Below are 15196 nucleotides of genomic sequence, written 5' to 3'. Positions count from 1 at the left end.
TATATATTTTAAAAGTTTTATATATAAGTATAAACTATATTGAATAAGTAAAAATGCTATTCCCTAAAAAAAGTAGCTAGTTCACCCAGCAACTCAATTACACAAGTGCTTTTCCTGGAGACAAACATCGTATTGCTGTTTGTAGCAGGAGGGCTTTATGTATACTTCCCATTTCATCATACAGAATATTAAAAAGACGTACTAAAAAAAAAAAACGAGACATGTACTGAGATTTAGTTAATTAATACATTTAATGGCTTCATTAAGGACGAACTGGCTTTTATCCCCCTATGTGTGGTGATAAAGAATAGAAAACTAGTATGGTTTGGTGCCACTGCCTTGATTTGTGTTAAAGTGCAAGTGGTAGTTTTGTCCACCTTTGTTTTTGTCAACACAGTGAAAAAAGCAAATAACATCTTAGTATTGCTTTGAATAATGGTCAAATGGACCATTTTTAGTAGTCATGGAATTACAGATTAAAACCACCCTGAGATACTATTTCATGTCCAAAATAAGGGCAGAAAAAAAAAAAGGCAGAAATTTTAAATTCTGTGAACAAGGAGGGTTGTTGCCATGGATATGATGCACAGGAACTTTCCTATCTGGCCAGTGGTAGTATGAGTTGGAACAACCACTGGAAAACATTCTGGCTGCAACTTCAGAACACATGCACACCTTATGACCCAGCAGTTCTATGCTAGAGAACACTGTAAGTCTGTACCAGGGTATATGTACAGGAATGTTCATAGCAGCATTATTTGTAGTACTCAAAAATCGGAAACATCCAAATGTCAATTAACAGTAGAAGAGATAGGGCTTCCCTGGTGGTGCAGTGGTTAAGAATCCACCTGCCAATGAAGGGAACACGGGTTCGAGTCCTGGTCCGGGAAGATCCCACATGCTGCGGAGCAACTAAACCCATGCGCACAACTACTGAGCCTGCTCTCTAGAGCCCGTGAACCGCAACTACTGAAGCCTACGTGCCTAGCGCCCATGCTTTGCAACAAGAGAAGTCACTGCAATGAGAAGCCCGCGCGCTGCAATGAAGAATAGCTCCTGCTCGCCGCAGCTAGAGAAAGCTCGTTGCACAGCAACGAAGACCCAAGGCAACCAAAAATAAATAAATACATTAATTAATTTTAAAAAACATAAAAAATACAAGAAAATGATGATCACAAAGTCAGGATGATGGTTACTCTAAAGGAGAGGGAGGTGGTTGTAACTGGAGGAGGGCACATAGGTAGGCTTTAGGACACTAGCAGTGTTCTGTTTCTTTTTTTTTTAAATTTATTAAATTTATTTATTTTTGGCTGCATTGGGTCTTTGTTGCTGCGCGTGGGCTTTCTCTCATTGTGGCGAGTGGGGGCAACTCTTCATTGCTGTGCACAGGCTTCTCATTGCGGTGCCTTCTCTTGTTGCGGAGCATGGGCTCTAGGCGTGCGGGCTTCAGTAGTTGTGGCACACAGGCTCAGTAGTTGTGGCTTGTGGGCTCTAGAGCTCAGGCTCAGTAGTTGTGGCGCACGGGCTTAGTTGCTCCGCAGCATGTGGGATCTTCCTGGACCAGGGCTCAAACACGTGTCCCCTGCCTTGGCAGGCAGATTCTTAACCACTGTGCCACCAGGGAAGCCCTTGTTTTGTTTCTTGATATGGGGAAAGAGTAAAAATGTTTTTTAAAAAAACCCACAGTGTTCCTCTGGGTGGGAAGAATTTTGAAATTTTCTTTATTTTGCTTATCTTTTTAATTATTGTTATCATAAAAAGGGACGGCTTTTTAAAAATAGGAAAAGATTGCTCTTTTAACATTTTTTCTTGGTTGTTAAATTACAAAAGTAATACATAATTAGACTGATTTTTTTAAGTCAGTTTGCCACTTTAGTACCTAATATGCTTTAAATGTCCATTTAAAAAAATCTTCACATATTCTGAAAATTTGTTTCCTAGCAAATTTTCAACTCCTTCCCTTAATCCACCTGCCTCCAAATTTTAAGATAGGTTATCATTATTATTAATTTTTATTCCTTTCTCCTATCCATGTTTTCTCCGTCCTACTTATTATGGTTTCTGTTCTGAATCCAAATTGGAATGCAGATTTGCTTTCAACTACTTCACACCCATTTCCTGGTCCAGTCAGATTGCCAGAGCCCTGTGTCATCTTACAGAGTCTGTTGGAGCCAAGGGATGTTACTTCTTTATACTGTAGCTAAAGGAAGCCATTTTGTGTGTGTGTGTGTGTGTGTGTGTGTGTCTGTGACATGTTTCTGGATAACAGCAGCAATAATACCATCTGCTTTCTAGGTGGAGGAGAGGCAAAGAGAGGAGCAGCTCGTCTCATTTGACAGGTAAAGGAATTATTCTAATGTAGAGAATCGAGATGGGATTTTATACTTAATTTTAATTTTAAAAATCAATGAGAAAAAAGGAGGAAAAAGAAAGGGAGTCCTGGAGTAGGTAATTTATAATCCATCAAATAAAAAAGTCAAAACTGTGGGCTTTTCCAAGATCTTTGAATTATGGAAGGAATAATTTCAAAGTGAATAAAAAACTTACAAGAAATCTCTGATGTCTATGTGTTGAGGAGAGGGTGTGGCTCAATAAGAATAAGTATGAGCCCCCAAATCTACGGATTCGGAGGTCTAAATAATTTTACCTCAAATTCAGATTTAAATTATTCAAAGTTCTTGGGTCTGTGTTTACTCATCCCTAAAATGGAGGCAACCCATCCTTCTAGGAGTATTAAAAGAAGAAGCAAATAATTTGTATCTGAAGAACATCTCCTTTCTTAACTTCTCCAAACTGAATTAACTAATTCCATAAAAATGTACTGATGGTATTAGTTGAGAACATAAAATGTTTTCTTATAGGTATGTATCTATCTCCCCCCCACTATACTGTGAGCACCTCAAAGGCCTGGGGTGCTGTCTTATTCAGTTTTGTATCTCCAGCACATGGAGGAAATTCTTTAAATATTGTGGAGATGATTTGTGATTTATGTGTACTGTTGGAAAATGCTTCATACTGAATTTTCAAAGTGTTACATTTCTAGTATAAGATGTTGTATGCGTTTCTTTTAAATATGGTACCTGAAAAGAAGAGTTATAACATTTCACTAGCTTTTTACTTTGGCTTTCTGTTAAGAGACATTTAACCTAAAGCATAACCTCAAAGAGATTCTCGAAAACCAGGGGGTGTGATTCTATCGGACTAATTGGTGAAGCACTGACTGGTCACTTAACCTGCTCTCCTCCACCTGTCTAGTATCTGAGATACCAATACAGCTTGCACTTTGAGAGTGCCCTGGGAGAGAATGGGCCAGTGTACTTTGTTGATTTCAAACCTCTGTCCACTTCTGTCTAGCAAGCCCTAGCAAGATTGTAGAGTGTACCCCTGAAGGGAAACAGCAAGGAGTCCCATCCCTTATAATTCTGCTTCCTCTTAGTTTTGCCCAGGAAAGCTGAGACTTTGTTTTCTTGGTATTACCAACTCTTTGTCTCTGGATGTGAAGAATGTGGCCTCTGACACTTGTATTGATACCAGAGGAGTTGGAGCCCTGGTACTGTCTTTGGGCAGGCTCTGCTGGCAGCAGAGGTGATGAAGGTATGTCTTATGCACACCTTAGAGAGGAGGAATCAACTAGTGTGCTTGTCTCCCTGCAGCCATGAGGAGTGGAACCAGATGCAGAGCCAGGAGGATGAGGTGGCCATCACTGAACAGGATTTGGAACTTATTAAAGAGAGGGAAACGGCAATTCGGCAGCTGGAGGTGAGAGCCAAGTCATGTTTTTTGTTTAACTCAATGTAGATGCAGTCTCTTAATTCACTTGGTTTTTCTCGCAGTGATTATGAAAAAGGATGAAATGAGTTGTTGTATGGCTAATGAGACATATTATGTCTCAGTGTAATCACAGTGAATTTGAACTACTCTTATGTTGATATTGGCCATGGCACCTGAGAATACCCGAATCCTCTCCTCAGTTACTATATCTTATGTGGTCTCCATGAGACTATGCATAGAGAACAGAGCAAGGCCAACAAATATTTTATTGCTCATTAAGACTTTGTCCCCAAACCTCAATGCCAACCTCTAGGTTAGGTAGGGCTCTATGGAGAGCCCTTTGCTTAGTCTGAACAGCCCAGAATAAAGATAGGCCAAAAAGGTTTGCTCCATTTTTGTGTATCCCAAAGTCCACTCCCAAGTTTTGGATATCACGTCAGTGAGTCAGAGAAACAGGAAGAGTTTTTGAGGTGGGGGTTGAGAGAGCGGTCTCGAGGCCTCTCTTCCCTGAGTTCCCAACTTTAATCTTGCACAGTGACCAGTAAGATATCCTTAAACCTGAGTACTTTTCTCCTCCATGGAGATAGAAAACTGCCATCCCCGGGGGCAGTGGGGAGGGGAGGCTTGAGAGAGGAGAAACTTGGAGCTCCTCCTTGACCTTCATCTGTGGCAGTCGTTCTGAACCATGACTGCACTTTAGAATCACTTGGAGATTTTTTTAAAATTCCCCAGCTCTCCTCCTCCACTACCAATTACTATGTTTGGACTATATAATTTGCCTATTTTTCGTAGATTAAAAATGGGCAAACATCCACAAGAGGCCCTGGCCGTGGACACTTTTCGCCTTACAAACTTCGCAGGTGATTACAATGTGCATCGAGGTTGAGCCCCACTGCCCGAGAGCCCATCAGTGTCAGTTTTTTTGATGGGACAGCTCATCCTCAAGTTTGATTATTACCTTCAAAAATGTCATGTCTTTTCTCTGTTTCACCTATTGCTACTAATCATTGACTTGGTTCTTTAACATGAGAAATCCTGTTATAGCAGGGAGTAGAGTGAGATACATGGAGCTAAGGAGAAGAATGTAATGTAGTAGATGTCAGGAGTGTAATGGGCACTTCATTCAACAGAATTAAGGCCAAATTCCTTAGCCGGGGCTGGATTTTCATATCCAGTCATTTCCTGCATCTAACATACAAACCCCATTCTAACGGTGAAGCATCACACTCCTGTGTGTCTCTTCTACTGTTACACTACACTTCTGACACTTCTGGCCCCTAGATGTGTGGGCTTATTCCCACATCAAGCAGTTCTGCCACACCATCGGGATGTCCTACAATTCAACTCCATTCTGGCACTATCTCCCTGGAGTTAGCCTCAGATCCCACAAGACTGACCCCCCTCCCTGTGACTTCAGATGCCACTCCCAAATGCAGGTCGTCACCTGTGCTTCTGACTGACAGGCTGGAAACTGGAGGTTCTCACGACCCCGTCCTTGGGTTTGATTAATTTGCTAGAGCTGCTCACAGAACTCAAGAAAACAGTTTACTCACTAGATTACCGGTATATTATAAAAGGATACAGCTCAGGAACAGCCATATGGAAGAGATGTATGGGGCAAAGTATGTGGGAAGGGGTACAGAGCTTCCATACCCTCTCCAGGCGCACCACTCTCCCCAAATCTCCATGTGTTCACCACCCAAGAAGCTCTCTGAACCCTGTGGTTGCATGAGCATGATTGATTAAATAATTGGCCCTTGGTGGTTGATTTAACCTTGAGCCCTCCTCTCCTCCCCAGAGGTCAGGATTGGGGCTGAAAGTTCCAACCATCTAATCACCAAGTTGGTTCCCCTGGCAACCAGCCCCCATCCTTACTGGTTTTCCAAAAGTCAAGCCATTAACATAAACTTAGCAGTGGTTGAAAAGGGCTTGTTATGAATAAAAAAAGACATCTTTATCTCTTTTATCACTTAGAAAATTCTAAGGTTTTTAGAAGCTCTGTGCTGGGAATGGGACAAAGACCAAATATATATTTCTTATTATGCATCACAATATCACACCTTATGTTATAGCCAAACTGGGCTGTTTGTTCTTTAACCCAGTTACCTTTCTGTGTATATGGCTTCTCTTTTGCTGTAAGGCACAACTCAAGTCCTACGTCTTCTGCCATAGTCTTCCTCCTCTGCTAGACTTCCTATACCATTTATTAGTCATTTACCATGTAACACCCTTTCTTGTTATTTATCTTATTGTATACTGATCCCTCCCCGCCCGCCCCCCCCCCCCCCACGTTAGCTATTATTAAGCCCTTTTATATTCACAGCAATTAGCAGACTCTCCCAACTATAGTAGACTCTTAGCAAGTAATTGAGGTTCTGGCAAGAACTATTCTTGCAAGTTATGATTAGGAAGTCATTGCTTTGAAGACATCATTTTTTATTATAGCATTCTGAGAGGCAGTACACTTTGAAAGAGCGTGGGCTTTAGGGATATAATCCTGGCTGCAATGCTTAGTTTCCTCACTGACGAGTTGTATGACTAGACAAGTTACATAACCTCTCTGAGCCTCATTATCCTCAAAGATACTTAATTCATAGAGTTACTGAATGATTAATTCAAGTATCAAGGAGGCATAGTAACAAAAGATCATGAACTTTTAATTCTCAGTTCTGCCACTTGCTAGCTGTGAGACCTTGGGACAAGTCATTAAACCTCTTTGAGCCGTGATTTTCTCTTCTGTAGAATGGGGATAATACATGTCTCATTGGGTTGTCATGAGGGCCAATTAAGTAATAGTTAATAATAGCTGACCCTTATGAAGTGGTTATTTCACAGTTCTAAGAACTTTTTATTTAGTACTTCTGAAAACCCTATGAGATGGGTACTGTCATTGTCCACATTTTAGAGGGGAGGTCCAGAGAAGTTCTTAATTTAAGGTTGGACAACAAAACTGGAGGATTAACAGTCCTCTGTAGCTGACAGGCTCCAAGAGACTGTGCTTTTAATTACCTACCTGGTATAGTACTTGGCACATAGTAGTCATTTAGTAAATGTTAATAATTAACTATTTTTCATTTTCTGTTCATGGAGAAAACATGATTTATAAGCTTTAAAAACACATGTGTTGTTACTAGACAAAACTTTAGGTAAGTAGAGGAAATGAATCTTCTAACATGTTGCTTAATGTTAATTGTTTTTTTGTGTTCCTTAGGCTGATATTTTGGATGTCAATCAGATATTTAAAGATTTGGCGATGATGATCCATGACCAAGGTGATCTCATTGGTATGTATTACTGATACCTTTAACATGAAGGTGAGTTGACAGTATTTGTGTGCAAAGAAGTCAGTAAGATGTGTCTTAGGAATTTTGGAATACCATTTAAAAATCATTAAATTCATTTTCTTAGCAATTTTCTTATGTTGTCAAATGTGTAAGTTAAAATGAGGCTTCCGTGAATAGTCAGCTCCATTCACTTGCCATAGCCTCTTGGTAAGTCTTTGGCTGTTTAGGGAAATATTAGCTGTCAGCTTCCCAGTTTTTATCTCCAGAAACTTGCACAACTATGGGCTTAGAAACCCTTTTTTTTAAAGCTTTTTATTTGGAAATAGTTTCAAGTTTATAAAAAGTTGCAAAAATGAAAATAATAAGGAACTCCTTGGGCTTCACTGGTGGCTCAGTGGTTAAGAATCCGCCTGCCAATGCAGGGGACATGGGTTCGAGCCCTTGTCTGGGAAGATCCCATGTGCTGTGGAGCAACTAAGCCTGTGTGCCACAACTACTGAACCTGCGCTCTAGAGCCCGCGAGCCACAACTACTGAGCCCATGAGCCACAACTAGTGAAGCCCACGCGCCTAGAGCCCCTGCTCCGCAGCAAGAGAAGCCACCACAGTGAGAAGCTTGTGCAACGAAGAGTAGCCCTCGCTCGCCACAATTAGGAAAAGCCTGTGCACAGCAACAAAGACCCAACACAGCCAAAAATAAATAAATTAAATAAATAAAAAATAAGGAACTCCTTTATAAACTTTACCCAGATTTACCTCTTGTTAACGTTCTACCCCACTTGCTTTTTATTTGTACTCACTCTTTCTCACTCTATGTATATACCTGATTTTTTTCTGAACCATTTGTGGGTAAGTTATATACTTCATAACCCTCCACCCCAGTATTTATTTCCAAAGAATAGGGCTATTCTCTTATGGAGTTAGTAACTTTTGATTTCATGCCTGGATAGTTGGAGTGATGATGGTGAACCAGGACCCACAGCATCATAATTGTCTTCAGTTTGCAGTCTTGAGACATCTGAGTGTGGTAAAACATCCACTGCCCTTCTTTTTTGCAGACAGCATAGAAGCCAATGTGGAAAGCTCAGAGGTGCATGTAGAAAGAGCCACTGATCAGTTACAGCGAGCTGCTTACTATCAGGTAAAAGCAGGTACTAAAGAAAGTCACTGTGTGCTGTAGACTTTTTGAGAGCAAGCTGCAGCCTTTTGCTTAGACTTAAGCTGGAGACAGGTAGTCATAATTGCAGTCCCAGCTCCATTTTTAGTATTTTTCTTTGCAGAGAGATCTACAAAAAGGCATCAAACTTTGAATAAACTGACATAGAAGCCTCTTAGCTGCAAAGCTAACCACGTAAGCTAGCATGATACCTAATCTGGTATAAGGCTACGTTTATAACCTAAACAGCTGAAGTTTGTTTCAATTAGGATAGTAATAGGTACAAAGTAGAACTTTGCAGATGGTTTATGTTGACCTTTGCCACAGAGGATGGACAAAGAATCAACTCCGACAGCTATTTATGAATTAATAGGGGCTTATCATTTTGGGGTTATTTCGTATGAATAAATAGGGGTTAATCGTTCCACTTTCTGTAAAGTGATATTTTTCTACATATGAGTTGAAACCCTAGTTTTATGACTTTTATTTGGGTCTTTACCTCAGTTTACAAATATTGTGAATGAGGTCCCCTCATTTCTCCTCAATTTGGTGTTGCATGGCTTTTTAGAAATAAATAGCATTCAGTCAGTTACATGTTCCTAAGATAGCTGTATTTCACCTGGGACTGTTCTTAAAGAAATTCATATTTAATAATAGTGTTTCCCTTTAAAACTGAATGATGACTTTAATATCCAACAGTAAAGGAACAATTAAGTAAATTATATACATCCACTCAATGTTATGTGGGAATTAAAAGAGATGTTTATGAAGAGTTTATAATATCAAAATTTTTATGCTAAAATATTAAGTGATAAAAACATCAAACATCATACAATATGGTCCCAATTATGTCAGATAACAATATGCATGGATAAAAGATCAGAAGGAAATACAATCAAAATGTCAACTGTTTTATTATCTGTGGGTGATTATTTTCTCTTCTGCTCGTGTGTATTTTTTACAGTGAACAAAATTTTATACTAGGTATAAAACCTTTATTAAAATACACATGTACGGATAACTTATTTTATTGCAAATAATGCCTAGCAACATAGGTATAAACAGTTCCTTTGCAAAATTGTATTTGGGAGCCTGGAATTAGAACTTGCGCTGCTGCCTAGCACTGGTAATTTGAGATTTTTGAGAAGGTGTCCGCATAGTCATACATGGATAGAGTTAATTTTGAATTACCAGGAGGCAGATTGATGAAGCACTCTTGGGGTCTTAGACTGAAACATTTTTTACTTGTTTCATGAGTGTCTTCTTTACATATTTCTCTCCTCAGAAAAAATCTCGCAAGAAGATCTGTATCCTGGTGCTTGTCCTGTCAGTGATTATTGTAATCTTGGGACTTATTTTGTGGCTAGTTAATAAATGAAGTGATTGCCTCCAGCCTTCTCCTGCTGAGCTGTTTTCAAGGGCAAGTGCTTGCTGGAGTCTTGCCAGAACAAACTGATCACAAGAAGACAGAATACACCAGAATGTCCTGTAATAATTTAGTTAGAAACTAACTACTAACTAGTCCTTGGAATTAGTGACCTGTGGAGACAGTATTTATCAATTTATGTATACATTTTATTGATTTCTCAAATTAAGAATTAATTTATGTGGATTTTGCTTTCTCTTATACTCTGATTGCCCTTCGTCCCAAGTGTTTACTGAAAATTACATTCTAGATATTCTTGTTTTGGTAGGTAACACTATAGTCTTGTAATAATTGTCTTTCTATGTACATACAAGATTTACCTTTTTACTAGCAACTGAGATAGAATTACTTTCTGTCACCCAGCATATTGGAGTCTGTCAGAAACTGTATAATAAGCCAGCAATTTTTATTATTTAATATTTGTTTGAATTTCTAAGAAGCCTGCCCCCTATATGCTTTGGAAGGTTTTGGCAATGTATTTAACTAGAGAATAAAAAATTGCACAGGTGATCCAGATTAAATGAGAAGTAACTATTTGAGCTGGTCAGCTGTTGGGGTGTGTGTTAATCTGGGTTTAAGTTTATTATCTGCTAGTGTCATCGACTGCAATTCATCCATATATACACTAAATGATCTTGTTCACTTTTTGAAGAGTTTCATTTAATTAACATTATGATTCTCTGTGGGGTTCCTCTCCCACCTGTCTGTATAGAAGGGGAGAATTAGACAAAGCGTTCTTCTGGAGAGCAAATAGGAATTGTTTGGAATGATTTAATCTTTTGTTGTTGTTGCTCAGTTGTGGTTCTGCATTCCTGGTAAATGATGAATGTTGCCATCAAAAGGCTGCCCCCTACCCTAATAAGGTTTGCTGGGCATTTGATGGCAGGAAGATTTTAAAAGCTAGACTGAAGTTGGTTTAAAATTTAGTCCTGTGAACCTGGCGATAAAGCAAAGGTTCTTTTTTGTAAATAATACTGGTTTGGAATAGTGATGTTAGATTTATCCTAATTTATGAACAAGAGATTAATCTCTCCATGCATAGTTTTAGACAAAAAATGTTTCAATAAAAGATTGCTGTCTTGTAACATAAATGTTGTCCACTCCCCTTTTTCACAAGTGTAGGGAAGTTAAAGGGAAAGTAATTTCTCTAGGCTCTCACATAAATGTGAATTGGGCCGACGATTTCAGTTCATCCTTTAGTGAATCAGAGGATCTCACTACCCTGGATATATTTATACTTATTTCTTCCATTCCCTTTAATGTTACTTAATCTTCTTTTACTAAACTAATGTGAACAGCAGGGAAACAGGGCTAAATGCATAAGTTTCTTTGCACTCTTGCAGCATTCCACCCACATAAGACAAATAAACACTTGAAAAGCTTTTGTAGTAAGTTTTTATGAGTTAATATCCTAATGCAGTAGATATTGGGTAATGTGCTGTCCAGAGAAAAATTGAGACCTGCAAGAAGACTGGAGATCAGGTGAGGATTGGTTTAGGGGTGGAATAGGTCCTTTCCTTGAGGAACAGGATAGAGCTATTGGGGCATCAAGTGGCCCAAGCAGCAGCTTCAGAGGTAATTCCTTGGTTATACGATCACTGCCCCTTCAGCTCTAAATTATGGTTGGACTTGAATACATCATTTGTAACATTCCAGGCAAGAAAAAAGTCTTGACTGTAAAAAAATACCAAACAAACAACAAAAAAAACACGAAACCTTTCAGTTTGGGTAAAATGAAGCCACCATAGTTCTGTTCTGTGTTATCCAATGGTGGTGGTAATAGTAGTCATGGGTAGCAAATATGACCTTGGCCTAGAATTTCAATGGCCTGGAATTTGTAGTAGTCACCAAGAGGTTCTGCTAAGTGGTCCTAACAAACCTGTTCACAGAATCCTCCTTGACTGTGCTTTGTCCACCTTTAGGGCACCATGGTTTAGGGCAGTGGCTCTTAACCATGGCTTCACATTAGAAACTAAAAAAATACTGATACCTAGGTGACCGTGCCACAAGATTCTAATTTAGTTAGTTTGGGTTATAGCCTGGGTATAGAGACTTCTAAAAGCTCCAGATAATTCTCAGGTATAACCATGGTTGAAAACCATTGGTTTGGAGGTCAGAAACTAGACTGGGGTACAGAAGGCCTGGGGAATCTTAGCTCTGTCATTAACTTGCTGTAGGTATTTGGACAAGTTATTTAACGCATAGGCCCCTAGTTTCCTCAGTAGTTCTCTTAAAGCTGTAAAATTCTTTGATTATAAAGACCATAGGGATGTGGTCTGAACATACCAACTGTATGTTTGTCTCTGTATTCCTTTCCTTTTCTCTTTCTTTCTCCTTTCTTTATAGAATGTTTTCTCTTCAAGTGAATTAAAACAGTAGTACTGTAGTATAGGGTAAAGTAGAGGTGTCATGCTGTCCACTTCCTCTGCGAATGTTCCAGAACAAGAACTTGCTAGCTGCTAGACCAATGCTCCCTGGGTAGGTTTTGTTTTGTTTTGTTAAGGGGTGGTGATACACTGCCTTGCACCACTGGGGAAAAAATACCAAAATGAAATCATGCTTCAGTCAGTGCAAACTAAAACATACCGAGCCTCCTCCATTCAGTGTTTTTGTTTTTTGGGTTTTTCCCCCTTCTTTTGTTCAGGGGCAGTTCTCAGTCATCGGAATGAAGCTTTTGCTTTTGGTCACTAAATGCAGACCAGAACCTCACTCAGATTTCATTCTATCCTGTTTCCTAGGGCTAGAAATCTGCTTCCTCCCTTTTCTAAGCATGCTTAGCGTATCCCTAGGTTTCAAGGAATTTTTCAGTATTGCTTTCCAGTACTATGAATTACATCTACTACTTTAGAATCTCCATTTAGCCAGGAAATAGCTTGAAAGGTTTTAATTCCAACCCTTGATCCTGCTTTTAGGCCAACTGAGTAGTTCATTTTAATACGTATCCAAAATGAAATTTGATTAACAATATACTACTTAATTTTTAAAAGATAAACTTGAAATAATAGAATTTTTAATGTGGGACTCTGATTAAGGACCAAGTTTTTACAGTCCATGGAGAAATGAGAAAAATAACATAGTGGGCTTTTTAAAGTACCATCTTTGAATCTGAGCTAATGGCCTTCTCACTTTTTAAAAAAATTATGAAAAGGTGGTGATGTTAGGTGACAGTCTTCATTTAAAAATCTCAGTTGGCAAAATAAAAGTTGACACCCCTATAATACTTATTTTCCCCTGGTCCATGACATCTCGAATATCTGAACCACTCATCTATAGACTAGCTGCATCGCTTTACAACTGAAGAAGCTGAGGCCAGGAATGGCAGTACACTGCAGGAATTTAGAGGCTTGAGGAAGTACTCTGTATGTGAATGGTCATTTGTGGGGTAATACTGGAGCCCTCACTACAAGCAATTTACTATGCTGAATGTTTTACATTTATCATCTTACACTCACAAAACTATCGAGGAGATATATTTTTCTCGCCCTCTTTTTATGGATTAGGAAACCGAGGCATAGTAAGTAAGTGACCTGGCCAAGGGCACACAGTTTAGGAGCAGTGGAGCCAGGATTTGATCTCAAGCACACAGACTTCAAAACCACACCTTTAGACACTATACACTGTCTCCATTCATCACTGATACAAACTATCCTGCTCACCACGTCTTTCATGAAGCTTTAACAATGCGGAGTAGTGGCAATTTCTATTCAGTTTTCATGAATATCTTTTCTTTTGTTGGCACCTTGTAAACTTTTCATTCACCACCCTGCTAAATGAAGTCTCCTGCTGTACCATCTCTACACAAACACACAATTTTTTCAGTGTCTCCATTTGATCACTCATATATAAAAGATGTTCTAAGAAGGTTTTTGATATCAATATGCTCCTTATGTCTTTAGATTCTATTCTAAGGAAGTCTCAAAGTCTAAGAAATTAATGTCTTTGTTGAGATACCAAAATCCAAAGGCAGCTAGCCCATCAGTCTTTACATTTCAAAAGGTTCATGTCCTAGACTGCTGTCCTCCAGTTTGCTGATCTCTATTGACATCATTGGTGCCCAAAGAGCATTTTGCTTTATAAGGCCCAGGAAAGTGTAAGGTGCCATTACATCAGAGGTCAGTGTGAATATCAGCTATGCTGGAAACAGGGAACATGGCCAAGGAATAAAACATTATAAGGGTAAGAATATAGCTTAGGTTTCTTGGGTGTACATTCAGCATTATAAGGGATTAAATAATAGACCACCCACAGAAGCTGAGAAATTGAAAGGCAAAGCTGACATAAGATGGTATTAGGTCCCTGATAGTTAGACATGGCTTCAATACCTCTTCATGCCTGGAAAGGGCATGGGACCTTAAAGGCCCACACAACTCTGTAGATACAAGCACCTTGCTCCTTTCTGTTACACTCAAATGAAACTATTTAATTCTTTCTTAAGAATCAAGTCCTTGTGCTCAAAGGAGGAAGCTATAGCCTGGTTTCCTGAAACCAAGTTTAGAGCTATCAGCCTAGTCTATTTTTGGAATCACAAAGCTGGAAAGTAGGATATTAACCAGTTTGTGGGATAAGTGATCTGAGGGAATTCCCTGACAGTCCAGTGGTTAGGACTCGGCGCTTTCACTGCCGAGGGCTGGGTTCAATCACTGGTCCGGGAACAAAGATTTGCAAGCCCCGAGGCACAGCCAAAAAAAAAAAAGTGATCTGATCAGTTAACATCCTTGCTGGATGAGTTCACTGTGCATTTGAAGACCAGGAGAAAATGTGATCCTCCTGCCTAAGAGTTGATGATTTTAAATTCTAAGTTAATATTATGCTGCAGCTAAATCTTGATGCCTAGAGATGTCACCAAGGGCAAACTCTTTTGAACAGGCTGACGTTCGATTTAAAATCTAGAGGAACAGTAGCAAGCAATCAAGAAAAGAAATAACTCCACCATAGAAGGAGATAACTTGCTGTGCAGTCAGTGCCTCTTTATGGGTGAACAATAATTTTGCATTCGGTTTCCTTAAAAGAAAGAAAAAAAAAGGTCAGATAATCCTCCCATGTTTTCTACAAAAGTGAAAAAGTGTTGGGCTTTAGTTGCATGCTAATATGATCACACCAACATCAAAATGTGACAGATAGCGATGATTAAACAGCATGGCCTTTGGCATCACACTGATTTAGATTTGAATCCCACTCACCACTTGTTCTAGGGTGAGGCTGGGTAGCTCAATCTCTCTGACCCACCCCTCAGGAATCATAATACCTATTTCAAGAGAGTTGTGAGAATTAAATGAGATGATTCATAGAAACTATATACTTGCACAGATAAGTAAGCACTCAATAGACATAAGCCATTACAACCAGAGGACCTGCTGCTGGTCTCTTTCACCCAGCTGTTGGCCTAAAGCATGCCTGAATCCTAATTCTTCCTTACACTATCTAGTCACTGTGACCAAAGTTTTAAAATCCAAAGGGGCCTCAACTTGATTAACCATTTCATTCATGCACACTGAAGATCTGGACGCCTGCCATCTGGTTGGATCCGTCCCTGGCTCCTGTTTGTCCAGAGTTTAGATGA

At 39.3% G+C, this 15196-nt stretch overlaps 1 protein-coding gene across 5 annotated transcripts in view; it reads left to right on the top strand.

The window, feature by feature from the left end:
- The window catches only part of STX12 (syntaxin 12), a 33822-nt gene extending 23095 nt beyond the window's left edge, over positions 1-10727 (top strand). For 3 of the 5 annotated variants that reach the window (XM_033839895.2, XM_033839898.2, XM_073793446.1), the window contains 5 exons: positions 2296-2339; positions 3654-3759; positions 6983-7055; positions 8113-8195; positions 9496-10727. In XM_033839895.2, coding sequence (XP_033695786.1) covers positions 2296-2339; positions 3654-3759; positions 6983-7055; positions 8113-8195; positions 9496-9588 — 399 coding nt within the window. In that variant the 3' untranslated portion in view covers positions 9589-10727. Of the gene's footprint in view, positions 1-2295; positions 2340-3653; positions 3760-6982; positions 7056-8112; positions 8196-8334; positions 8406-9495 lie in introns of all 5 variants that reach the window. The other 2 variants (XM_073793442.1, XM_073793449.1) reach the window with 2 other exon arrangements.
- Positions 10728-15196: the final 4469 nt, after the last annotated feature.

Source organism: Tursiops truncatus, chromosome 1 (genome assembly GCF_011762595.2).
Source record: "Tursiops truncatus isolate mTurTru1 chromosome 1, mTurTru1.mat.Y, whole genome shotgun sequence".
NCBI classification, from domain to species: domain Eukaryota; kingdom Metazoa; phylum Chordata; class Mammalia; order Artiodactyla; family Delphinidae; genus Tursiops; species Tursiops truncatus.
This window is presented reverse-complemented; position numbering and strand designations above follow the sequence as displayed.